The following is a 24,965-nucleotide window of genomic DNA, read 5'->3' as shown; positions in this document are numbered from 1 at the left end:
GCAATAAAACCACTCGCGAAACGGTCGCGTTAGTAAGAGGAGTCGGAAATTAAATCAAAGGAAGGAGAAGTAAAGAGGGAGAAAGAGAAGAGAAGAAACGCAGCTACGCAGAGAGAGAAAATGGCTCTGGAACACGATTGGCATCGGAAAGTTGGAGAACTTACTGAGAAGCAGAAGTTACAGTTTCTTTTCATCCCAGGAGCAGATATGGGTTCTCTGAGCACAAAGTTCTTAGAGGGAAAAACATTTAAAAAAAAAAAAAAAAAATCACACATCTCCACTCCCAGTTAGCCCCAGCTAGCCTGGCTCTCTGGGACTGTACCTGCTCTGAAACGCTTTCCAGATGGACCAGAAGAGACTGGAAAGTTTGAAAAAAAAAAACATTACAAAAATTTTCAAACCCCAAGTTCCTGCAGATGCAACGATTCCTATGAATTTATTTTCTTTTTTTTTTTTTTTTGCAACTTTTCCTCCCCGAGCTGCGGAAGGCTGAAGGCAGAGGCAGCTGCAAAGTGTGTGTAGGATTGCTCCAGGAAAAAAAAAAAAAAAAAAAAAAAGGCTTTCCCCCTTTTCCCCCCTCTCCGATCCAATCTTTGCGAGAGCCATTCCGACACATCGCTAAGCTAAAGGGAAATTCTCTTTGATAAAGCGGTGTTCCCAGCTTCTGGGTTTTAAAACCTAAATCTATATTCAAATCTGGCTGAAGGTGTGTTCTGGGATTTATGAAAGCCTCTTAAAGGGGTAAATTTACCAAACCGTGACAAAATCATCACAATCTTACTTTAGACATCTGAAGTGGATGAGAATTTTAAAGAGACCCTTGTTTATTTAAGTAGCACTGTCCGGCTCTGCCGCTGGTTTTCTCGGCGGTGTGAATTATTCCCAACTTCTCCGGCCGGGGGCGGGGGGGGGGGGTGGGGGGGAGGCAGGGGGAAGGGGCTGGGATGTCCCCGCGGCCCCCAGGGCCGGGCAGGGATTTCAGCCGGGCCGGGCCACCCTTCCAAACCTCCTCCTTCCTTCAGCCACCGAATTTGATTTCTCTGCCTTGCTCAGCCCTCCTCTGCCACAGCCCGGCTTCCTCCAGCCCCCAAACACCCCCCTTTTATTTTTTTTTTTCCCCTTTTTATTTTTAATCGATTTCGAAAATACCCTCCTGGTCAGGATACAGGGGAACGAATTATCTCTCTCATTCTTCCAAGGTGGATTAAGGTTATTAAATAATATGTGGGGGCGGGAGATGATGGTAAAGGGGGAGGAGGGCTGAAGCGGGGGTGGGGGTTGGAGAAGGGTTCAATCGGGATGTTTATTCCCGGTGCTTTGCTAAAGGGAGAGGCTGGGGGCTGGCGTGGCCGTGCGGACACGCGGGGAGATGAGAGGGAAAGATTGAGGGGGGGGGGATGCTGCAAAGGGATGGGGGGGGGGGGCTGCAGCCGCCCCTCGCTACCCCACCACCCCTCCAAAAAAAAAAAATCACAAACAAACAAAACGGGGGGGGGGGGGGGAAGTCGCCCAAAAAAGTCTCACGGGTCTGGGAGGAGAGGGGGGGAAAAGCCAAAACACAGCTCCAAGGAGAGCAGGAGACGGGGGTCCTGGGAGGGGGGGAGACCACAAATACCCCTGGGTACCAACTTTCCGCGAAGCCGTCTCGCAAGAAAAAAAAAAAAAAAAAATGCGGCCGAAGTGGGAGCGGCGGCGGCGGACAGGGCTGCGGCTGCTTTGTGCCAGGGGTTATTTTGTTTGTTTATTTGTTTATTTGTTTCATTTCCCCTCCCTCCTTCCCTTCTGCTCCCTCCTTCCTCCTCCTCTATGGGAGGGAAAAAAAAAAAAAAAAACCAACAACAAAAAAAAAACAACCCAAGAAACCCACGAAACCCTCCCGAGCACCCAGCCCAGCCCCGAGCATCCCACACCGGCTCCGGTATAGCCCGGGCTGAACCCCTGGCGCTCGGGGTTGCCCTAAAATCCAAGGAAAACCGGCTGGGATAGCACGCAGCCAGGCTCAGGGAGAAGCCACAAAGAGGGGAATTAATTGCTATCACTTCATTAACATAGGTCACCCCGTTAAAATGGATTTTTTTTCCCCCCACGTTGTCAGAAATGAGGAAAGTGTGCGAGCGCTCCCGAGCCTCCTCCGTCCTCCTGCCTCTTCCCAAAGCTTTTTCCTTTTATTATTTTTTTTCTTTTTCTTTTTTTTTGGGGGGGGGGGGTTTCTGTGCCCCGGTGGAAGTTGAGCGGGGACGGGAGGTGCGAGAGCCCCGTCCCGGTGCCCGGCCCCGGTGCGGCCGGTCGGGCTCTGCCCGGCGGCGGGGACTCCCCCCCTCGTCCCACGTCGCCCCCCACCCCTTTGCCGCACTGGATTTATTTCTTTTAAAATAGGAGCTTGTCCCTGTTTTGCGAATTCAACGCAGCGCCGCTGCCTAAGTCCCATTCTACACCATCATCCGTAAATATAAGAAAAAAAATTAAATACATATTAAATACATTTATACCCCCCCCCCCGCCCCCCAGTTGAATCAGTTCCCCTGGACATTTGGCCCTGGGGGGTAGGGGGGGAAGCGGGGGTTGACCCTGGGCTGGGGGCACCCTGGCACCCCACTCCCCTCTGTCCCGAGTGGGGGGATCTCCCTGTCTCTCCCCTGGGTTTCCTCTCCCCCAGCTCCGCGCTGCTCAGCCAAGGGCTCCCGGCAGGCTCCGCGTCCCCCCCCCCCCCTTCCCAAATATTTGCTTATATATTTCAATATCTTTTGTTGTTATTATTACACATCAGTACTCTATGCTCCCCCCAGCTTTCCCCTGTCCCCCCTCTTCCTCTTCCTCCTCACGCCATCGCCGCTGCCCAGCCCATTAATTTCTCCAGTGCCTTCACACCCATAATGTATATTTTTTTTAAACCGAGCAGGTTCTTTTAATGTATATTCTCGTGTCATTTCGGTGGCTGTTATTTCTCGCTCGCTTGTCCCCCCGGTACAGCAGCGGCCTGGTTTGGTGGTTTTTTTTTTTTTTTTCCTCCCCCTGTTGTGTGTTTTTATTATTTTCCCCCTGGCTTAGATGTGTCAATCACTCTCTCCCTGCCATTGGTTGGAGAGTTTGCGTCAAAAAGTTGCCAGAGAGGCTCTTTCTCAGCAAAGCTCCCCGAGAGAGGTAGAGACCTCAGCTCCAACGCACCCTGCCACTATTATTTAAAAATAAAAAATCACTCGAGCAGCTCCGGCACCGGCCAGCTCTGTACGTACCGAGCCCAGACCCCGAGCATCCCCGCATCCCTCTCCCGAACCCTCCCCTCCCCTTTTTTCCCCCATTTATTCTTCTTTTTCAAACATTTTTTTTTCCTCTCCCCCCCCAACCCCCGCCCTCCCCTCCCCGTTGCCGTAGGCATGTGCATGCGGCGAGCTCTCTAACCTCCCGCTTTGTGGGGTTTTTTTTTTTTTGTTTTTTTTTTTGTTTTGTTTTGTTTTGTTTTTCTCTCCCAGCTCAGCCCGACCCCTGAATTTGGTGAGGATCCGGGCTGCAGGTTTCACCCCTCGTCCCCTCAAACCCTGCCCGAAGCTCCGGCGAGGTTCTCAGGTAAGTCCCACCGGTTCACTTCATCCTTCCTTGGGGGGGGGAAAAAAAAAAAAAAGGAATTTTAATTTTTCTTTATTTTTATTTTATTTTTTTTCTTTTTAAATCCGCGGAGGGGATGCGAGGATGCCCGGGGGAGGCCGGGCCAGGCCGGGCGGAGGAGGGAGGTGGCCCCGGGGCCGGTGGGAACGGGGAGCTTTTGGATGAAAAAGGGCGTAGGGGGTAAATCCCCAAAACCGGGGAAGCGAATCCCACAGCCCTCCTGGTCCCACGGCCAGGCTGTCTCCCTTGGGCGGGTGCGGAGCCGGTTCCTCCGCTGTTCTGCACGGCAGTTTCGTTGGGTACACGAATTTTTAATTTTCTTTTTCCTTCTTTTTTTTTTTTTTTTGTTTGTTTTGTTTTTGTTTTCCCGGCCGGATCCTTTTCCCTGGCGCCAAGGTGGACTTTTAAAATTAGAAATAACGGGGAATTTTTTTTTCCTCCCCTTTCTCGGCTCCCGCCTGAGCCCCTCTTCCTCCTCCTCCTCCTCGCAATGCGGAGACTCAGCAAAGTAATTTTGCAAAGGTGTCTGAGCACTCGCGGAGAACCGCGCTGGAAATAGCAGGGAGAGGCGTTCGGGCGAAAACGGGTGGCGAGAACGGCGTCCAGGTCGGAGAGGGGCTGGAGCTGTTTTCCATCTCCTTTTTATTTTAATTTTAATTTTTTTTTTTTTTTTTTAAGCCGTGGGAAAGCGCTTCCCAAAGACACCGGTCGGGTATAACGCGCACCGCGTTAACAAAGTCGGGAAAGTCCTTGCGCACCGGCACAAGTTTTCTTTAGAGCTTAAAAAAACCTTCTCCGCCACAGAGATGTATTTCGCTTTCGACTCCTCCAAAGAAGTTGAGCTTTGTTATTTTTTTTTTTTCCTTTGAAAAAGATGCAACTCTGATTGGGAAAAAAAAAAAAAAAAGAAAAGAAAAAAGAAAAAAAAAAGGAGTTACAAAATGCGGCGGGGAAAGCAGGGATGGGTGAAACGGCTCCGTGGCGGGGGTCGCTCCAGGCCGATCCGGTCGTTTTGCCCGCAGCGGGGAGGGGCCGGCGGACGCGGAGCTGCGCGCAGGTTTCGGGGGGTGAAGCGCGGCGCGAAGTAAGGGGTGACTTTGCACAGAGAAGCCGGTGTCGGGTCTGTCCCCATGGCGTTTTCATCGGGAGAAAATTCCTGGGTTTGGGAAATATCAACCCAAACCTTCCCTTAGGGGAGGAAAAAAAATTAAAATTAAAAAAATAAAAAATTAAAAATGCAGTGGAGCGCGGGGTGGGCACGGAAGCGAGCTCTCGTTTGCGAAACAAAACCAAAATTTCTCTTTTTCGTCTCTGCACCTTTCCCTCAACTCCGTGGCCAGACGAAGCCTCCCCCCTAAAAAAAAAAAACCAAAAACAAAACCAAGAAAAAATCCCGTCCGGGTCCCTCCGCAGAGCAGCCAAGGGCAGAGGCGCAGCTTGCGCGCCCGGCCGCGGATCGCTGCCTTGCATTAATCAACCCGCACCATCAACGGAGCGGGGGCCGGTGGCCCGTAATTAGGGAGCGTGTGCCGCCCGGATTATCTCGTTAGTTTATCAAGAAAACATTTATTATAATTAATTCTCGGACGGGGTAATTATTATCGAGCGAGGGCAGAGCAACTGGTAGCCGGGATTTTTGCGGGGCCGGGGAGGGGGGGAGAGGAGGGGGAAAGGTGACAGATTGCTGAACGGGGCCGTTGCTCTCCGGGATGCGCGGCCGCGGAGGAATCGGCTCCGCAGGGTGCGCGGTCGCGCTGGGCTGGCGACGCCAACGAGTTTAACAGAGCGGAGCTTTGGGGTCTGGTTTGGGGTTTTTTCGTTTGTTTGTTTGTTCGTTTTTAAGCGGGCGGCAAAATCGGTTTTGCTCGCCCGCGCATCTTACGCCAAGGAACAAATTCGTCTCCACCAGCGCGGACCGGGGCTCCCTCCTCGCCAAAGCTGCCCCCCGGGGCCAGGGAAAGGAGATGTTAAAATCTGGGCCCGATCCTGCGCTCCCCCGCGCTGGGTGCGCGTCCTCTCCGCGCTTTGGAGGGCGGCCAAAGCATTTGCGCGTCGGGGAAAACTCCGAACGGCGGATAATCGGCACCGACGGGGCGGCTGTTAGCTGAAGCGCGGAGTTTTTTGGGATGTTTAGGGAAGAAAGTTGTGCTGGAGTTAGTTGTTGTGTTTGTTGGTTTGGGGTTTGTGTTTTGTTTTGTTTTTTTTTTTTTTCCGACGGCCGCCGGGAACGAAGGGAAAGGCGAGATTTTGCCCCCAAAAAAAGACAAAACTTTTTATTTTTTTTTTTCAAGGGGAAACATTCTTCGCCCTTTCAAGAACCTTTGGTCGGTCGTGGTTTTTTTTGGCGGAGGGTGCGTTTGGGTCCCCCCATCACCAGGGCAGCCAGCTCGGGGGTAGGGGGGTGACCCGGGGGACCCACTCGCCCAGCCGCTCGCCCACCCGCCGGGGCCGTCCGGGGGGCGCTTCCCCACCGCGCTGTTTGTTTTAGCTTCGACTCCGTCATCAAGAGTTTCTTGAAAGCCTAATAAATCTGTTCCTTGCCTCCAAATCTAATTACCCGGAGTACTAATTAGGTGCAAATGGCCGGTGGAAATTACCGCGGACGTTGGAGCGCTGGTTGGGGTGTGCAGAGCAAAAAAAAAAAAAGTTTTGTTTCTTCCTGAGGGGGCATTCGAGCTCTGAAATTCAGCAACGTCGAGGGGGAGGAAGGGGAAAAGAAGAGGAGGAGGAGAGGGGGAAGGTTTGAATGTTGCCCAAACCTGGGATAATTAAAGTCCTTGCAAGAGACGAGGGGAGAGATAGGTTTCTTGAATTGTTTCTTTGTTTCTCACCCTTGGGCTTTGTTATCTGCATTATTTATTTAGCCGAGGGGTTCTTTGTGTCTGCCGATGGCCCCAATCAAGTTTTCCTTGAGACAATTAGCCGCTGCCCGGCCGGGAATCCTATGCAAATGCCCCGGGCTGCCGCACAATGCGGGCAGTTGAAGGCATGGGGGGGTTTTGTTCGGGCACTAATTACTGGCTGGGATGTGCGCCCCCCCATCCTCCTCCTCCTCTCCTCATCCTTATTTTTTTTTTTTTTTTGGAGGGGAGAAATGCGGTTATCTCGTCCGTCTCTCCCAGCTCCCAAATCCGGCCGGAGGATTTGACTTGGTGGGGGGATAAAAGCTGAGTGGGGGGTGCTGCGAGCTGAACTGATCCCCTTCTCTCTCTCCCCCTTCCCCTCCTCTCCCCCTCTCCAGCCCCCAGCACCCTCAGGCAGCGCCCGGGGCAGGCAGGGCCCGTGGGAGGCTCCCACTCGCCCCCCCAACACGCCCCACTCGCCCGGATTTCGGCCTCTTCTCCCCTCCGCCACAACTTTAGCATGATGTCTTATCTCAAGCAACCACCTTACGCAGTCAACGGCCTGAGTCTCACAACCTCGGGCATGGATTTGTTGCACCCGTCCGTCGGTTATCCCGGTAAGCCACGTTTTTCTCCTCCTCAACTCCACCCCCTCCTCAATTTCCCCTTTTTGCCCCAAGGAGAAATCACCGGGATTTTGGAAGCACAAGAAGCCCAAGGACCGTGATGGCTGGGGTGGAGGGTGCGTGGGGTCCCCTCTTTTTTTCCCTTCCTCCTCACCCTCAACTTTTTCTCCAGGGAAGGGGCTGCAAAGAGGGGCAACACTCTTTTCCCAAAAACAGGGGGCAGATGCTCCAGACCCCCCAGGGGAGGTGGGACTGGTGCAGGGCAGCAGCTGAGAACAGGAGTGCGGGTTGCCAAAGAGAGGGAAAATGGAGGTGCCCCCCAACCCTGGGAAGGGGGCTGAAGGGGACACATGGGGCTGGAGGGGACACGTCCCGCTGACTGACAGCCAGGGCCTCTGGCTTTTTTGGCAGCAACCCCTCGGAAGCAGAGACGGGAGCGCACGACCTTCACCCGGGCGCAGCTGGATGTGCTGGAGGCCCTTTTCGCCAAGACCCGCTACCCCGACATCTTCATGAGGGAGGAGGTGGCGTTGAAAATCAACCTGCCCGAATCCAGGGTGCAGGTAGGAAGCGGGGTGACCACCCCCACCCAAAAGAGCCCTGTCTGACCCCCACCTCCATCCCAGGGTGCAGGGTTTGGGCTGGCCCACCGCTGGCAGGGAGGCGGGGGGCTGGTTTAGGGAATAGGGGTCAGTCCTGGAGCAAAATCAAGCCTCATGGGGTGACGGAGGCTCACAGATGAGTGAGGGTGGATGGAGTGGCAATTTGCCTCTCCAGGGCTTCTGCGTCCTCTCTTCCGTCTTGCGCACTCAGAGGTGTTGGTGCAGCTCCCAAATCCCAGCTCCTGAGCCCTCCGTACCTGTCCTCAGCCCCCTCGGCCTCTTGCAGCCATCCCCAGCCTTGCCCCGGGTCCCGGGCCCCAGCCTGTCCTGCGGAAGCCAGAAAGGATCCCCTCTTCCCCAGGGATCCCCACACCGGGATCTCCCTTTGCATGAGTACAGACTGGGGGCCTCCTCTTCCTCTCCCTTTCGAAGGGACTTGGATGAGTGAGAAGAGGCCTTGGCGGAGGGGACCCCCCTCTCCTGGGGCTGGGCTGCGTCTCCTCCACAAGCAGCCTGCGAGGGTCTGATCCGAGCAGCATTTGAGAGGTGCTGCTGGCAGGGCAGGAATTGTGGGATGGTCCTGGGGACCTGCGCTGCCCCCCAGCACGGATCCAGGCCACCCCTGCAGCCGGGGCCAAAGCCATCCCTCCCACTCTCCTCCCTGCTGAGCTTCCCGAGGCTGCGCGGTGCCGTGCCCCAGCGGAGCATGGCCGCCCAGGACGGGGATCCCCCACCCCTCCACATCAAACCCCAGTTTTCTCCCCACAAAACCCCCCAGCATCCCTCCTCCCCAGAGCCAGCCCCCTTGGTCCCTGCTAAGAGAGGGTGAGATGGGTTGAGGGGCTGGCCCTGTCTGGGGGGGCAGTGAAAGCAGAGAGTCTATTTAGGGGGTAAATTAGATATTTTTACTCCCTCTCCCCAACCCCTGCCTCTGTTTCCCTAATTGTTCCCCCCCCACCTTCCTGATGCTCTGTTGTTTCTCATTAAGGGCTTGACTTCAATAGGCCTTAAATGGTGACTCCTGGGGGTCTCCGGCCGGCAAACAGCAAAACAGGAGTGCTTGCCCCCCCTACCTCGGCCTTTCCCCCAAAAGTGACCTTATTAAGCAGTTTGATTTGCCCATTTCCCCTTGTTATTACTGCTAATGATCTCAGGGAGGGGGAGCCCCAGAGTTTTTCTTCGCAGCAGCCTCCAAACCTTTGCGGTTTCGGTGTCCCCTCCGGCCAGGTCTCCCCGAAACCGTCCTCTTCCCAACCTTGGGTTTCCCTGCACATCCCTAACACCAGGCTTTTTCCTCTCTCCCACCCCATCTCTCCCATCTCCAGGTGTGGTTTAAAAACCGCCGGGCCAAGTGCCGGCAGCAGCAGCAGCAGCAGCAGAACGGGGGCCAGAACAAGGTACGGCCAGCGAAAAAGAAGAATTCACCAGCCCGGGAAGTGAGTTCGGAGAGCGGGACCAGCGGGCAGTTCACTCCTCCCTCCAGCACCTCGGTCCCCACCATTTCCAGCAGCAGTGCTCCTGTATCCATCTGGAGCCCGGCGTCCATCTCCCCGCTCTCAGACCCCCTGTCCACCTCGTCCTCCTGCATGCAGAGATCCTATCCCATGACCTACACCCAGGCGTCGGGCTACAGCCAAGGATACGCCGGCTCGACCTCTTATTTCGGAGGGATGGACTGTGGATCTTACTTGACCCCTATGCACCACCAGCTTCCCGGACCAGGGGCCACCCTGAGTCCCATGGGTGCCAACGCGGTCACCAGCCACCTCAACCAGTCTCCAGCCTCCCTTTCCACCCAGGGCTACGGAGCCTCCAGTTTGGGCTTTAACTCCACCACCGATTGCTTGGATTATAAAGACCAAACCGCCTCCTGGAAGTTAAACTTCAATGCTGACTGCTTGGATTATAAGGACCAGACGTCGTCATGGAAGTTCCAGGTTTTGTGAAGAACCGTCGCGGTCAGGAGAGGAATCGCGAGGAGAACGAACAGGCTGGGCTGAACGCTCCAGTTTTAGCCAGGTCTTGGTTAAATTAAAGAGAAAAATAACTCAACAGACAAACAAACGAACAAAAAAAAAAAAAAAACAAACCGACGGCGACAAGAGGGGGACGGCGTTGGTGTGATCCCGTTCAGACTCATCTCCTGCTCAGACGCTCTGGAAAAGGAATAATAAAGAGGAAAAACGGAGGAGGAAGGCCTTAAACGGACAGATCATCTAGTGAGCAGAAAACAGGCAGACCCATCTGTGTTCTTTCTAGTTTTAGGCAATTGTTGGGTTTCTTTGTTCAGAAGAGGTGGGAGATCGTCCCACCTACGGGCCAGTTTTAAAAAAAAAAAAAAAAAAAAAAAGGTCTAGGTTTTTATTTCTTTTTTTGTGTGTGCGTGGAAAGATCCTTCACCCAGAGGTTTCCAATGTGTTAGCCAAACCCTCGGTTAAAATATTCGGAATGGACACCACCTCTATTTCTCTCCCTCTTCTTCTCCCTCCCTCTTTCTCTCTCTCTCTCGCTCTCGAGCTCGTCCGACCGTTTCACGCCCAACTCGCTCGAGTTGGCACCCGGAGAACTTGGTTCAGGGCTGTGTGGGTTGTGTGACTGATTGTCCTAGCTGCACTACTTTATTTAAAGATTAAAGAAAAAAAAAAAAGATAATGTTCATAAGGAGTCAATATGTAGTTTTTAAGAGACAATCAGTGTGTGTCTTATATAAATGGTACATCTGTGGTTTTTAATCTGTGCTAGACTTCAAAACTGTGATCTCCTGTATTGTATGCAACTACGAACTCCGCACCAGCGGGAGTTCTGCTGTGATTTAAATAGGTTATAATTATAAGTGAAATTCAGAGCAACTGAGTTACCTATTATCATCTTTAAAAAAATAATTAAAAAATATATATTAAAAAAAAACCAACAAAAAAGAAAAACACAAAAAACACGATCGCCTTTCACCCGAGGTGAACTGCACTGAAACTTTTTACGACAAACTGTATCTGAATGAAAGAGAAAAGACCGAATAAAAAAAAAACAAACCCCACCCGAGGACATTAAACTCCTCTGGAGCTCACTTACTGCGGGCCACGCCGGCAGTAACCCTCAAATCCAACAGGACTTTGGGCAGTTGCTCTGACCTGGATGAATTTAAACCGAGAAATTCGTTGTCGTTTATGCTTGCAGATGTTAACTGAAAAAAAAAAAAAAAAAAAGAAGATATATATGCATAAACCTTTTTTTTTTTCCTGGATTTGGCAGATATGTATAATTATATTAAAATGGTTCTAGCACACTTGGTGGTTGTCTTCCGTTTTAATAACATCCGGCCAGGGACGGAGCGGGGCGACGCCGCCCGCCGCAGGGATTTCTCGGTCGCAGCCACACGCGCGGGACCAGGAAAGTCCGGCTGCTTCTGTTGGGCCGAGACAAAGGGAATTTATCGGTGGCTCCCCGAGGTGAAGGAAGAAAAATGAAGAGGGGGGGATTTTTAATTTTTATTTTTGGTTTTTAAAGCAAAAAACCATCCGTTACAAAGAGACCTTGGCTAACGCGGCCTTCCCCCCGCGGCTGTCCCAAATCTCGTCGTGCGGAGGGAGGCGTTCACTCTGCGGCCTCCCAGGAGGTGCGAGTCCCCCGTTGCGTTTGGGGAGAGCTCTCAACTTTCCAGGCCAAACTGGGGAGGAAAAGGGGGAAACCTGGGAGCTGTCAGACAGGATCATCCGAGTGGAGGTGCTGGGGAACGAGGAGGACAAGTTTTTAAGCTACAATTCCATGAGCTGAAGGCCTTCCCGAGCTCTTGGTGGCTCTTTCTCTGTCCTTCCCCCTCTTCCTCCCTCTCTCCTTCCTGCGTGCATCACTAGGGTTGCTTGAGCCCCGAACTCATTTTGGATTTAATGCATCAAAAAAAAAAACAAAACACCTCTGGAAAGAGAAAGAGAGGCTGAAAAAAGCACTTGCCACCACCCAGCTGTCCCCCGTGGCTTGTTGCAGATTTGTCACTTGGGGATACGGGTGTGCAACCAGCATCACCGCACTTGTGGTCCCCAGGGCCAGGGACCACGAACGGTGCCTCTCCCACCATCCCTGGCCTTCGCATCCCTGCATCCCAAGCAGGCTGGCCCCCTCCATGGGCATCGGCAAACCTTCTCCTTCCCGCAGTGGCGTTTACGTCCCCCGTCACGGCGAGCAAAGATTGGCCTTTAGGATAAACACATCGGCCGGCTCCGAACGAAGGCGAGTTTTTACGCTGCTTCACGTTAGCGCTCGCCGGATGGTGATTTTATCTTTTTATTTTTTAATTTTTTTTTTTACAGAGAGGGTTTGGGAAGCACTGGGCAGTGCAGAGCTGGGGGCTGTCGGGGGGTCCCTCAGCCAGGTCCCCGTCGCCGGCTGCTCCCAGAAAGTTTCATTTCTTTGCTGATTTGGTTCAAACCCCGTAAAAAAAAAAACTATTCAAGCAAAATACACTCGGAAAAAGAAAGTCCTTGTTGAACGGGGCTGCAGCATCCCACCTGCCTGGAAAAGCTCTTTGTTTCCTAGGCTTTTGATTATTTTTTTTTAAAGCCTCTTTAAAACCTCTGTTCCCATTTTGCTTTTCCCATCTTATCTTTTACTTTTCTTTCCTGAGCGTTCCCTCGCCTGTCAGGGATGAGCTCCTCTGGGTACAGCTCGTTTTTATCAGAAAAAGCCAACTCATGGCAGGAATTTCTCTGAATTTCACCTGGCTTTTTCCACTTCCCACGTTGTCCCTACCTGTTTGTTTCTGCTTTTAATTTAAGCGGGCACTCGCGTGGGCAAAGGGCAAAATCCCAAGGTGAGCTGGCAAACACAAAATACTGTATGCAGAGCTTTTTAACTCCTTTTTCATTTTTAACGTTTTCGTTCTCCCTTCCAGCTGAACGTGTTCCCTCTGAACCCAGGCTGAGGGAGGCAATTCCGGATCCAACAAAACCGGAGGGAAAAGCTGGGGGGATCAGGTTGGTTTAGTGCTGGAAAGATTTAGGGGCAAAGAGCTGATTAGAAGGGTGTTTGATTTGAGGTGTCCCTCCAGCCCCCTCCCAAAAATATACATATAAGCGAATCCTCTCCTTGTTCTGCAAGGGTGACATTTTCCACCAGAGGGACTAAAAAAACCCAAAAATTGAAAAAGCAGAAAACCGGGAGGGAAGTCTTGGCCTCAAACGCCAGCTCCATCTCCTCTGCCCGCTCCCTGCCTGCCCCATGCCAGCTCCAGCCCGCACTGCCCAGTCTCTTCCCAGTAACCAGCCAGCCCAGGGAACCTCAAAACAAGGGACAAGTTTTGGAGTGATTGCATTTCCAAGAGGAACCCGGGGCTGGGGACCACTGCCCGTTTCCAAGGAGACAGGGGAGAGTTACTGCAAAAAAGCCGGATTTAGGGATTCACGGAGGAGCTTCCCCATCTGGCGCTGGGGTGGGGACCCCCAAACCCCCACTCACACCCCCCTCCTGGCTTGGGGGTGACGGCGATAGGGCTGGATATGCGTGTGGGTTTGGGAGGGCTGAGTTTGGGTCTGGGAAGGTTAGGAAAAGGTTTGGGAAGGTTGGGCATGGGTACGGGTTTGGGAGGGTTGGGTGTGGACTGGGCTTGGTTTGGGCCCTGGACCCCATCCAGTTTTGGGGACTGAAAGGGGAGTGGGGACACTAGAAGAGCCCCCCACCCTCTGTCCCCCATTTCCCAAAGCACAAGGGGAGGACTGGTCCCCCCAGCCCCTGGAGCCACGCAGGGCTGGGGAGGGGGCAGGGATGCACACCCCAGAAGGCAGCACCCCACGATCGTGGTGGGGCCACGGCCTCCTTCGCCCCCAGCGTGTGCGTAGATACAGATGCACGTGACTCAGGCGGAACTGGGGATGCCTGCAGCACCAGTGCCTGCAGGTGTGAGGGGCTCTGCCAGTGCTGGGGTGAGCGGCCAGGACCCTGGGGGGGGTGCGGGGGTCAGAGCGTGGGGTTGGGGCTGGCGGCAGCGTCAGGGGTGGGGTGGAGAAAAAGAGAGAAAAAGGAGAAGGGGAAAAGGAAACTGAAGGAAAGGAAAGGAAAAGAAGGAAAGAAGGAAAGAAAAAGAAAGAGGAAAGAGGGAAGGGAAGGGAAGGGAAGGGAAGGGAAGGGAAGGGAAGGGAAGGGAAGGGAAGGGAAGGGAAGGGAAGGAGAAGGAAGGTGAGGAGAAGGAAGGTGAGGAAAGGAAAGGAAAGGAAAGGAAAGGAAAGGAAAGGAAAGGAAAGGAAAGGAAAGGAAAGGAAAGGAAAGGAAAGGAAAGGAAAGGAAAGGAAAGGAAAGGAAAGGAAAGGAAAGGAAAGGAAAGGAAAGGAAAGGAAAGGAAAGGAAAGGAAAGGAAAGGAAAGGAAAAAGGAAAGGAAAAGGGGAAGGAAAGGAGAAAGGGAAGAAAAAAGGGAAGGGAAAGAGGAAGGAAAGGAAAAAGGGAGGAAAATGGGAAGGAAAAAGGGAGGGGAAGGGAAGGAAAAAGGGAGGGGAAGGGAAGGAAAAAGGGAAGGGAAGGGTAAAAGGAAGGAAAGGAAAGGGAAAGGAAAAAGGAAAGGGAAGGAAAGGAAAAAGGCAAGGGAAGGAAAATGGGAAGGAAAAGGGAGGGGAAGGGAAGGGAAGGAAAAAGAGAAGGGAAAGGAAGGAAAGGAGACAGAAAGAGACAGAAGGGAAGGAGAAATGCCATTCAGCAAACCCAGCTGCTGTTATCTCCCCACTGCTGCTACCGGTACTGCACCTCTGTGCCAGGGCAGAACAGAGAGAGGTGATGGTGGGGAGAAGAGGTGGTGAAGAGACAGACAAATATATAAATGCCACGCAAACTGTTAAAATCTGCTCTGAGAGTCAATTTTGACTTTTAGGCTCATGAACCATTAATAAAAATCTCCTTATACTCAAATGGCTCTCAAATGCCGTGATAGCGGATTACAAACTCCTAATGGAGATTCTGTATGATCAAACATGCTCTAAGCAGCAAGGTCTAACGTACCGGGGGTGGCTGGGCCACCTGATTATCAGCTTATCGGAAAATACTTCTTAGCGCGGGATGTGTCGAAAAGAAAGCGTCTTCCTTGGCGTGGTCCCTTCCCAGTTCTTCGTTTAAACAGATTTAGGAATGGCATCTTGTGGTCTGGGGACCACGGGGTGATCTGTGACAGTGACGTCCCCACACGCGAGGTCGCACACTGTACCGTCGTGGGGCTCGATCCTGGTTTTGGGTTTGCTCCCTTGGAGGTGCTGGTGGGGAGTGCCCTTCAGGGCACAGAGAAAACGTCTTCCTTGGTCTCAGGTGCCTCCTGGTGACACTCAGCCCTTGCCAGGACCAAGCCACCATATGTGATGTATAATCACCTGGTAATTAAACAATTTGGAGGGCTGAGGTAGCATCATTATAGGGAGAGCAAGAGGAAAAGAGGCACCTCTGCAAGACCTCCTTAGAGAAATCCCTACAGAGCTAATTGCTGGAAAAACTGGACAGTATTTCTGTTGTTTTCAAAGAGGAGCTGTTTCTCTTCCTGCCTCCCCTCACATCCTCCCAGGTAGGGACCTTCATACTTATTCTCATGTGGATGCTGGTAGCAAGAGACGCAATATTTCTGCTAGAGCTGCTGTTGCTTAGAAAATGCATTGTCTAACCCTCCATGGGGGCAACTCATCCTGCAGAGCCCTGTGCACTGGGAGGGTCTGGGACCACTCTGGAGAGGGAGGGGAGGGTGTGAGGTAGCAGGGAGGGCAACTTATCTCCTTTATGCTTCAAAAATTATATTTAAAAAGTCCTTTCTGATCTATAACCTTTCCAACAGGGGTCACATTTTGTGTGTGCATGTAGCATCTAGCACAGAGTGGTTGCAGGACTCGCCACGGTGCGTCCGCCCTCCATCGCCATGAACAGTAGGTCACCGTGTGCTGGGAGATGAGTTCAGAGAATCACAGAATGGTTTGGGTTGGAAGGCACTTGAAAGATCATCTGGTCCAACCCCCCTGAAAGGAGCAGGGACATCTTCCATCAGGGACATCTTCCACTAGACCAGGTCACTCAAATTTAACTCACTTTGCTGAAGTAATGGCATGGGAGAGTTTTCAAGGCTTGGAGCATTTTTGGCTTTCCCAAAGGAGGTTGTGAGGTCAGGATGTCAACACTGAGAAGAAGAAATGTCTCACCAATGTTCTTCGATTCATTTGTGACTTTTTGGAGAAGGCTTGCAATGTACCTTGCATTTCCAAGCACCAGCCTTTGGATGCCGTGAGGATGCCCACGCTGCGCTGCCTTTCTTGTGCAGAGGGGAGAGGCAGCTCCAGTGTGTTTCCCACCGGGGTTGAGTCCTCCTGCAATCTCATTCGCTTTAGAAGTGACAAATTGCATTTGCTTTTGGACCCAGTTTGAAGGACAGTTGAAGCCAATTAATGTCCTGATGATGAAAGCAAAGTATCCCTCCATCCATGCAAGCTGGTCCCCTCATGCCACGGTGGTGGAAGGACAGGTAACTGCTCTCTGCTGTGTCTCACTGATTTTTGGGGACGCCGTGGACCATGATGGCTCCTCCATGGGGTGTGGGGCTGCAGGGTTGACCCCTTGCAATAATCAGGCTCCTCTCCATTAGGGAAATACCCGGAGCCATCTCCCAGGGAAGCTCGTCTGGGAAGCTCCCACAGGCTGATCTGGCTGAGGGCATTGCCCCAGGGGCTGCAGAGCTGCAAACAAGGACCATGGTGAGATGTGAGGGTGTTTGTTCAGTGTTGTATGGAGAAGGCACCATGGGTTTGGCTTTATTTAACATTTTTATCAGCATTGTGAAAGAGCTGGAGGAGGAGGGTGTTTGGAAAGCCAGGCCATGGGATGGTGAGTGCTAAGCCCTCCGGACAACAGTGAGGTTGCAGGAACTGGGGTGATAGGATGGTGAGAAGGGTGACGGAGTCTGATGGGAACCCGAAAGCCTTCAGCCCTGAATCAGTGAGGGGACGAGAGCAGGGATATTGTCACTGAAACCCTGCAAATCTCCAAATTAGGTAGGAGAGGAGACCTCTACTGAAAGGATGTTGTCCGGTCTCAGGGCCAGGCTTTGAAACAGAAAGTGAAAAATTAGAAAGGGTTCAGGAAGAGCCACAAAAGCAACTCAAGGAGTGGGGAACCTGCCTGGCAGAGGGATACCTGGGGAGATCCTGTCAATATATGGAGTCTCAACAAGAGAAGGTTGAGATGATGTAAGTATATTCAGTGAGTGCAGAGTATTATATGGAAAACAAAAGCAAGTGTTTATCCATCTGGAAACAGCATTCAGGATGACAGGTTAAAATAAGATTAATCCAAACTGGATATCAGAGACAAATAAAAGTTATCAACTGAAACAAATTGCCTTAGGACAGGTAAGGTATTGAGAATTTTTGAAGTATTACAGTCAAATAACTGGGTACCTTTTGAAAAGATATGCAGTAGGTGTTTGCTCCTGTCCATAATTACTTAAAATACAATCTGGCACATCCCTTACTGAAACCACCTGGGTCACTTTGCTGATTCAGGGCCTGTGTGCAGAACCTTCTATAGGATGGAGTATAGACCACATGATTTCTGGGAAAATTTGTTTCTGGACCATCTTTGGACACGACAAATCAAACAGAGATGGTGTAGCAAAGAGCTGAGAGATGGACACTGGAGATCAGGGTACCAGTGGCATGGGTGGTCTGTGCTGCTGGACCTCCAGCATGAAGGATCTCCAGGCTGATGGCTCATCCAAGAAAAGTATGGCAGAAGGACAGTACGCCATTGTACCTGGTCTTTCCTATGTGCATGGAAGAGGCCATGTGCAGTGAAATGAGGGCACTCTCCCACTGCTAATACAACACGGGGATCCCTAAGGTAACCCAGTCTTGGGAAATGTCTGCGGTTTGGGTCAGCCTTGCTGCACCACTGCTCTTCTTTTTTTTTTTTTGGCTGCTCTCTCCCCCACTGCCTCCCTGCTGTGGGGACCAGGGATGCAGTGCCAACCTCTCCAGGTGTGCAAACGATCCACCTCCTTTGGCAGGTACTGCCAGGGGTGAATGAAGCTACTACAGGCTGCCAAGGCTCGTTTCTGACTCACGGCCTCCCATATCAACGGGGAGAGAGGTGACTGCAGAAGGTGTCACCATAAAGAGATCTGAATCTCTTTCCCTGTGTTTTGGAGGGGGTTGTGCCTTCATAATTTTGTGGGGTGCCAATGGTTGAAAGGATCATCCAGGTCTGCTGCAAGTCTGTGACATTGTAAGGGATGATGCTGGATTGACTGAAAATTAGTAACAAAGCGCGTGCTGGAGCTATTTGGAGTTTGGTGGGAAAAACAGTGCAGATGCAGAGGTCATCCTGCGGCATTACATTGGTCCCTGTGTAACTGAGACCAAAATTAGAGCCTCACTACATGTATTTCATTTCTTCTTTCAAGGCAACCATATTAAAATAGCCCCTATATGTCTAGTTTCCCAGGGAAAATCCTAGTCTCTGCCATTTCATTGTCTACTTCAGCACCATCATCGACAAGTGAGGGTCTGTTGAGATTCCCCTAACCGCCATACCATCACATCAAATGGCCAAATGGCAAAAAGAGCACTGAGTAGCACCCTGGGGTGCCAAGGGACACACGAGTCCCTCCGAGCCAGGGTGACCCTGTAGCATCCATTTCTCAGACGTGTGTCCTGGGGCCAAAAAATGATGCAGGAAGACCATGGTGGCTGAGGAGCCATCTACGTGGCTTTTATGCTTCTGTCTTCAGTGCTTTAATTGCCTCAACCTTTGCAAAGATGCTGCAGCAAACAGTTATTACTTGGCCATAGCCTTTAATATTTGCTGCAAGAAGATGTCTGGTCCTTTCTAAAACTTCTGGGAGGCTGAGACTTTCTAAACCCAGGAGCCAAGCCTTGTAGAAGGCATCCTTAGCCCAGCTGGGAAGGGGACAAATGGAGAGGACCCAGGGGTAAGGGCAGCTTACTGCTGGCAGGGCCCGGAGGACCAGTGATGGTAGAGGCAGAAGCAATTTACTTTGCAGTCCGCATTGGCCTGAGGATTCATGTTGTCTGGGCAATATTTGTGAGGAATTTTGGCATCAGGATAACAAGGTGCCTGACAAGGGAGCCTGAAGAATACCTTGGCTATGGGCGTTAAGTTTTTCTGGGCTGGGGACAAGGCAGTAGGGTTAAACGGGGGACCTTCCTCCACCCCATCCGGGTGATGCCACACATGGTCCCTTGTAGGTGGGTGGGATGAGATGAGCTGCCTGGCTGGCACTCCCGTGTCAGACACGGCCCCTCGACGGAGTGTGGGGCAAATCAACCAGTTGCGTCTGGCACTTGGGCACAGAGGAGCTGAGGTGTTGCAAACGCAGGAGATGGGCTGAGCCGCATGGGGAGGGGGAGTGTGAGACAGAAATCAGCTGCGTGACCCCCCGGCAGCACCAAAGACCTGTAGGTCTCCTGATAATAAAAGAATCCATACTGGGCTCATACTGGGAACCTGTGACGGTAACTGTCCCCATCAGTGCCTCTTTGCGCAATCTACAGTTTAGTAGAGAGTGATTAGATAATGTACAGAGTCAAATTACTCACGGAGACGAGGCATGATGTGCTTATTTTTTATTTGCCTTCAAATCACAGAAATCCACCAGCGGCGTTAATTCTAGACCCAGCCATACCATCCCGCTCTGGGAGCTTTGAAAATAAAGCAGTCACAAGGCTGCCCTTAGGTTTCCAGTGACTTACGCAAGAAACAAAAGAGATGAGGACAAAAGGACAAACGAAAAACTGAGGTTTCAGGCTGGAATTCAGCCTTCTCTTGGTTTGTACCCAGAGCAACGCCATGGAGTCAACTTCCCTGTGTCAGGAGAGGGGAGGGAGGGGGCTGTCCTGATTAGATCTAATTTCCTACCTGTTTACTGTAGGCATTTGCATAATGATCACCCTGCAAAGAGTGGTTAGCATATGCTAACAACCACCCTTGAACCCGTTAAAACACAAACCCCATGCCGACCGCTGCTGTTTACAGCACATATCTTCCTCCTGATTGCGTCCCGGCGGATGTGGGCAGTGTGTGCCCCCGCTACCCGAGATGGCTGGAAGCCTCTTCCAGATGTCATTAGGACAGGATGCAGGGAGATAAACACAAATTGTTTTATTTTCATCCATAGGGAAAAATCAGAAGGCTGGAAAGGGATCTGAAGGCCTTTTAGGGGTCATTTTCCATCTTAGTTCCTTGTTTGATATTGGAAGAAAGGGACTTCTCCAGTATCTCATGTTCTTGGCCCAAGCACTAGCATGGCGATAGCAGCTGATAGATTTTTGAGGCAGTGCAAATCAGAAGAAAGGCAAGTTCAATCCTCCCCAGTTATCTGAACCCAAGCAGGATACGTGCTTCACCAGAACTTTCACCAAAGCAAATCTGCATGTATAGAGTGATGATGTACAGACCCTCACCCTAAGTGGTGGGAAGTTGAGCTTATTGTAAATCATTTGCTTTCAGTGATGACAAGGACGAGTGTGCCATTGTTCTGGAAGAGTTTTTTTGTTGGCTGAATTACAAAAAAAAAAAAAAGAAAAAAAAAAGGAGAGGGATGCAAGGCAGACACAACGGTGCTATTGCCAAAGGGTGGCAGGGGATTGCAAGGTTTGAGTATCCAAGCAGCGAGGTGTCAGCAAACAAACCCAAGCTGGTTCACCTTTCAGCAGATCTGTTCATAGCCTGGCTTCCACAAACAGGGTCACGATAACCTTCCCCTCCTCCCCCTTTTCAGTGTGCCCCACGTGTGTTTTCACAGGTTGGCAGCCATCAGCGGCAGTCACACATGCTCCTCTAGCTGCTGTGGAGGCGAGGTAAAGAGTTGTGCCCCCTCCACGTGCACATATTTTAAATGGAAGTGTTCTAGTAGCCTGGGTGACTCTGATAGCTTAGAGACCAATGGCATGTGGAGTTGTGCCAGCAGATCTCAGGAGATGGGAATATCCAGGGAAGGATGCAGGGAATGGGTGAGGGTCAATATGGATGCAGACGCTCTCTGCCCTGTGTTCCTCTCCGCTTGTACAGCTCTAGCACCTTGAAGAACTGGCTTTTGGGGGAAATGGGGATTATTAATCTGATTTGTCTAGCTACCTGCAGAGACAATAAGGGCCAGAAATGCAACGTGGGTGGTAACTACACCTTGCGACTTGCTGGAGTCTGTTGTGAACCAGAGATGAAAGAAGCAGCGAGGTGGTGGGTGCCCCATCTGGATCTGGCCAAAGAGCACCTCTGTTTCCTGCGTGCTGGATAACACAGCTGCAGCTTCCACGAATGCTCCTCAGGCAGCAGGGCACACTCTTAGGAGAGCTATTTACTGAGGGACTGCAAACATCACTAGTGTCCAAGCCTTGGACGTGTAGATGGGTTTCCAGCAGAGCTGCAAACCCCCATACTCTGCAAGACACAGGTCTGTTGCCAAGGTCCATGCAGTGTCTGCCTTTTTCTTTCAACAGTAGCTATTTTGGTGTCTTTTGTCCTGTGTCTGCTTGACAGGATGTTTGCAGATGGAAGTGGCACTTAATGAGATTTGGTCTTGACAAATTCACGTTGGTTGCTTCGTGTTAGACAATATTCTGCATAAACTGGATAGTCATAGAACCAAAAAGTCATAGAACAATTCAAGGTTGAAAGGACCTCTGAAGGTCTCCAGTCCAAGACTCTGCTCAAAGCAGAGCTAGCTTCAAAGTTAAATCAAGTTGCTCTGGTCAAATTCTGAGTATCTTCAAGGATGGAAATTCCTCTTAGCTCTCTGGTCCCTGCCTCAGGGCTTAACTGCTCTCGTTGAGGAGAGTTTTTTCCCATCCATCCCCTGTTGCAACTTGTGTCTGTGATGGAAAGGGAACTTGAGGGATTATTGTCACCTCCTGTAGAAAACCAAATCTCCAGCAAAGTGTGGGATCGACAGCCCCAGCTCCTTGAGCACTGCTCTCTCCTGCTTTGTGTCCGCAACACAGAAAGGCATCTTCCAGAAACAGGGATTACTTAAAGTTTTTCACTGGCTTGATTTGGAGGATAAGAGGTTATAACTAACAGCCAGTTGTATGCAGTAGTAGGACCACATGGTCTTTTTATCTATTTTGTTTTGTGAAGCTCTGAAGCCCCTTTGAGCAGTCCCATAGTGTGTCCTATAGCAGGGACATCCGTGGGCCTCAACCTCCAGCCAACTCCTTTGGCAGCTGCTGCAGCTGGGCGTTGTCCTCTCAGACTGCCTTTTCCTTAACTCACCTCTTCCACATCAAACATATCCTAGTGATCCTTCATGATGTCTGAAAGTTCTCTGGGACAGTTGTGAGGGATGTCACAGGGATGTCCCAGGGATTCCCATTGCACAGGACTGGCCCAAGGACAGCAGAGGTGGTTTCCGTGCCCGTTACTCATCTGAGTGGCAGTGTGTCTCCTAGAAGTTTGCCTCCTCACTGCATCCTCAGTTCACGTTTCCCAGTAGTGGTGGCACTGAGGCGCTAAAGTGACACTGCTCCCCATCGCTCCTGTGGAGCACTTTTGCTTGCTGCTCTCTGTGTCACACATGGGACCCTGATGCTGCCCTTCCTATTTCGAGACATGGCTGTGGGGTTGGTTCTGCTGCTCCACACCCTGTCCTGCACCCTGGCCACGTCTCTCAGGTGAGCCTGTCCCTAAATTAGGGACTCAGTGGTGTCTGCAAGGCAATGTTACGATGCCGGAGTTCCCACCTCTTTAACGCAAGTACCTCTTGCCTCCCCTCCTCTCAATTTTGTGTGACAAACGGTATCTCATTCCGCTGGGTTTCCCGGAGCTCACCAAATACCTTCATCAGCTGCTCCAGGGTTCCTGGCAGGAAACCTGTAGAGAGTGTTTCACTCACTCCTCTCCCATTTTCCCCATGAGACTGTTAAGAATTCTGTTTTCTCGTAGTCATCCCCGGGATCAGCTGCCTACGCAGACGCTCCCATGCTTGTAGGAGGCTCTTTGTCTAGAAAGCCAGCATTTCCAGTGGTCCGAAACCTGCTCGTTTGCTTTCTTCTCTAATTGCTGAAAGCTCTCCTGTCTGTCATTATCCCATGCCTGCCTTGACTCACACTAAATGGTGGCACCCTCACATTTCCTTTGCCCTGTGCTGTGTTGGAACAAGACAGGAGATCACACCTTGGGAATTCCTACAGGTTTTATCTGAGCGACAGATTTCCAGAGGTACTGCTGCCGTGACTGTCCCAGTCGGGTGTTCCCAAGGCTGCTTCCAAATGCCTCCTTTCTACACCTCCAAGCCACCACAGAGGTTGATGTGGGTTGCCCCATCCTACATCTCTTTGTTTCCCAATAGTGTTCTGATAATATATGTTGCTATACCGGCTCTGACTCCCTCCAGAAACACAGCACAAGCAGAGAGGTTACAAAAAGAAAGGGAAATCTTAGCATCTCTGTTTTACCAACAAGGCATGGAGACACTATATGTAGGATGAACCTCCTGTGGGACTGGTTTGGGATCAGTTAAGTGTCTCACGCACATCTCAAGCATCCGAAGGTGAGCTACTGCTAATACCTCAAAACTCTGCTTTCCCCCAGGCAGTCAGAGCTGACGGTTCAAATCCTGCACCTGGGAAAAGGGGGCAGCCCTTGGAAGCTGCTGGTTTTCTGCCATCACTCCATAGCCGCAGCGACTGGCGCAAGAGCCCAGCTCTCATGCGGGAACAGCACGTTGCTTTCTCATTATGCAACCACTGTATTTTAATAGAAACCTCTTTTTAGGCAGCCTCAAAAAAACAGTTGGATTTTTTTTCCTCCTTCTGTCAAATGACCAACTTAATAATTCACTGGTTGTGCTGGGATTAGGCACTTTGGGCCACACTCTGGATTTCTTATCTTTAATGTAGTTCTCGACGACATCTTCTGCACTTAATCCCCTGACAAAACTCCCTTTGATTCCCACGACAGTCGCTCACAGAGATCAAACGCAGAATGCTGCTCTGTCAGGTAGAGCCGGGAGAATAATTTGTGACAAATAATTTACCCACAGACTTTTCTCCTCATTTTCTGTGCACAAATTGTCCGTTTGCTTGAAGCTCGGGACAGCTGATGGATTTGTTTCTGGCTGCACGAGTCCAAGTTCAATGACTCGCTCACGAGCAAGAGCCCGCAAGGACATTTGAAGAGCTTCAGCGCCCATGGTGCTTTGACCTCGCTCAGCATCAGCTTTGGTTTTTGGCGGTGCTGAGCCTGTCTCACCCCAAGAGCGACATCAACGTGCGTCCCGATGTGCTCAGCGCTCATGAGTCATTGCGCTGTATTTCTGTACCAGATCAGAAGAGCGTGACTTTCCAAGGCGAGCGTTGCAGTGCAAATAATCTCTAATATCAACTTAAAATTTCCTGTTGGGGGATGTGCTGTAATATATGCGCCTGATATGAGTTTTATCACTTTCCCTTGCAAGCACAGCCTCCAAAACCCAAGCAGAGGCGAGAAGGGGATGCACAGAGATAAAGGATCCTGGTTTCCATGTGGGATCAGGGACGAGGGGCACCTCCCAGACGCACACCACATCGCACGACTGGAAACTGAACATGCGCCCCATTTTTACCTTTGTATCTCTGTGGCCTCTGTGCCAGTTTAACCATTTAACTGAATATTAATGGCATCTCTGCATGTGTTATATTAATGCACTCTGGGTGTTTTAGGTAAAGAAAAAATTAGCAATTTGTATTAATTATGAATTAGTCATAATAAAGTTCTGATATAGGCTGATTAGAGCAATATTTGACTGCAATTTTACAGATGGGAATGTTTTATCTTGCAATTTGTGTCAACTTCAGCTTTTTCCTTCCTTTTTTTTTTTAAATTAAACACCTGCAACTCTCAAAAAGCACAAAGGTGGGAACTTGAAGGTCTCCGTTTATTTTCCAAACAGCCCTGGTAACGCCTGCAGGGAGCAGAGAGCAGTGCTGTCTTACCAGGGCCCACAGAGACGCTTCATTAGCCCAATTAAGCAGGTGGATGGAGAGGGTCTCTCTGATAATTTACACCTTACTAATGAAGTGTGTGACTCTTAATCTCCTCCAAACAAGATACACTCATGAAACACTGGTGCAAGGAAAGGGGAAATTAATTAGGTGAAAAAACTATGAGATTATAGCAGAGGGATTCCAATGAGGCAACTGTAACATGGCTGGTGATTCATTTGTGCCTGTCTTAAATTAATGGCTGAGCTGTCAAGTAAATAAGACCCAGCATTATTTTGGCTTAAAAGACATTCTCACCAGGCCTAGCGCGAGGCACCTTGTTTTACCGCGTGATGCACCGTTTTCCATGCCCC

General features: G+C 51.0%; 1 protein-coding gene across 1 annotated transcript; it reads left to right on the top strand.

Moving 5' to 3' along the window:
* Positions 1-3,149: 3,149 nt before the first annotated feature.
* Positions 3,150-10,957, top strand: OTX2 (orthodenticle homeobox 2). The gene is made up of 5 exons (XM_086748819.1): positions 3,150-3,225; positions 3,471-3,564; positions 6,845-7,063; positions 7,484-7,635; positions 9,000-10,957. The coding sequence occupies exons 3-5, from the start codon at positions 6,967-6,969 to the stop codon at positions 9,618-9,620; spliced, it is 870 nt and encodes a 289-aa protein (XP_086604945.1). The 5' UTR covers positions 3,150-3,225; positions 3,471-3,564; positions 6,845-6,966; the 3' UTR covers positions 9,621-10,957.
* Positions 10,958-24,965: the final 14,008 nt, after the last annotated feature.

This window comes from Chlamydotis macqueenii, chromosome 5 (genome assembly GCF_036417535.1).
Source record: "Chlamydotis macqueenii isolate bChlMac1 chromosome 5, bChlMac1.mat, whole genome shotgun sequence".
Lineage (NCBI taxonomy): Eukaryota > Metazoa > Chordata > Aves > Otidiformes > Otididae > Chlamydotis > Chlamydotis macqueenii.
Note: the sequence above shows the minus strand (reverse complement) of the source record. Positions and strands in the feature narration are given on the sequence as shown.

Excerpts from the sequence above, each read along its gene's own strand:
- OTX2 (XM_086748819.1), top strand. The coding sequence starts at position 6,967 with ATGATGTCTTATCTCAAGCAACCACCTTACGCAGTCAACGGCCTGAGT. Across the intron at positions 7,064-7,483 it reads CCCGTCCGTCGGTTATCCCG|CAACCCCTCGGAAGCAGAGA; the intron begins GTAAGCCACGTT and ends CTTTTTTGGCAG. Across the intron at positions 7,636-8,999 it reads TGCCCGAATCCAGGGTGCAG|GTGTGGTTTAAAAACCGCCG; the intron begins GTAGGAAGCGGG and ends TCCCATCTCCAG.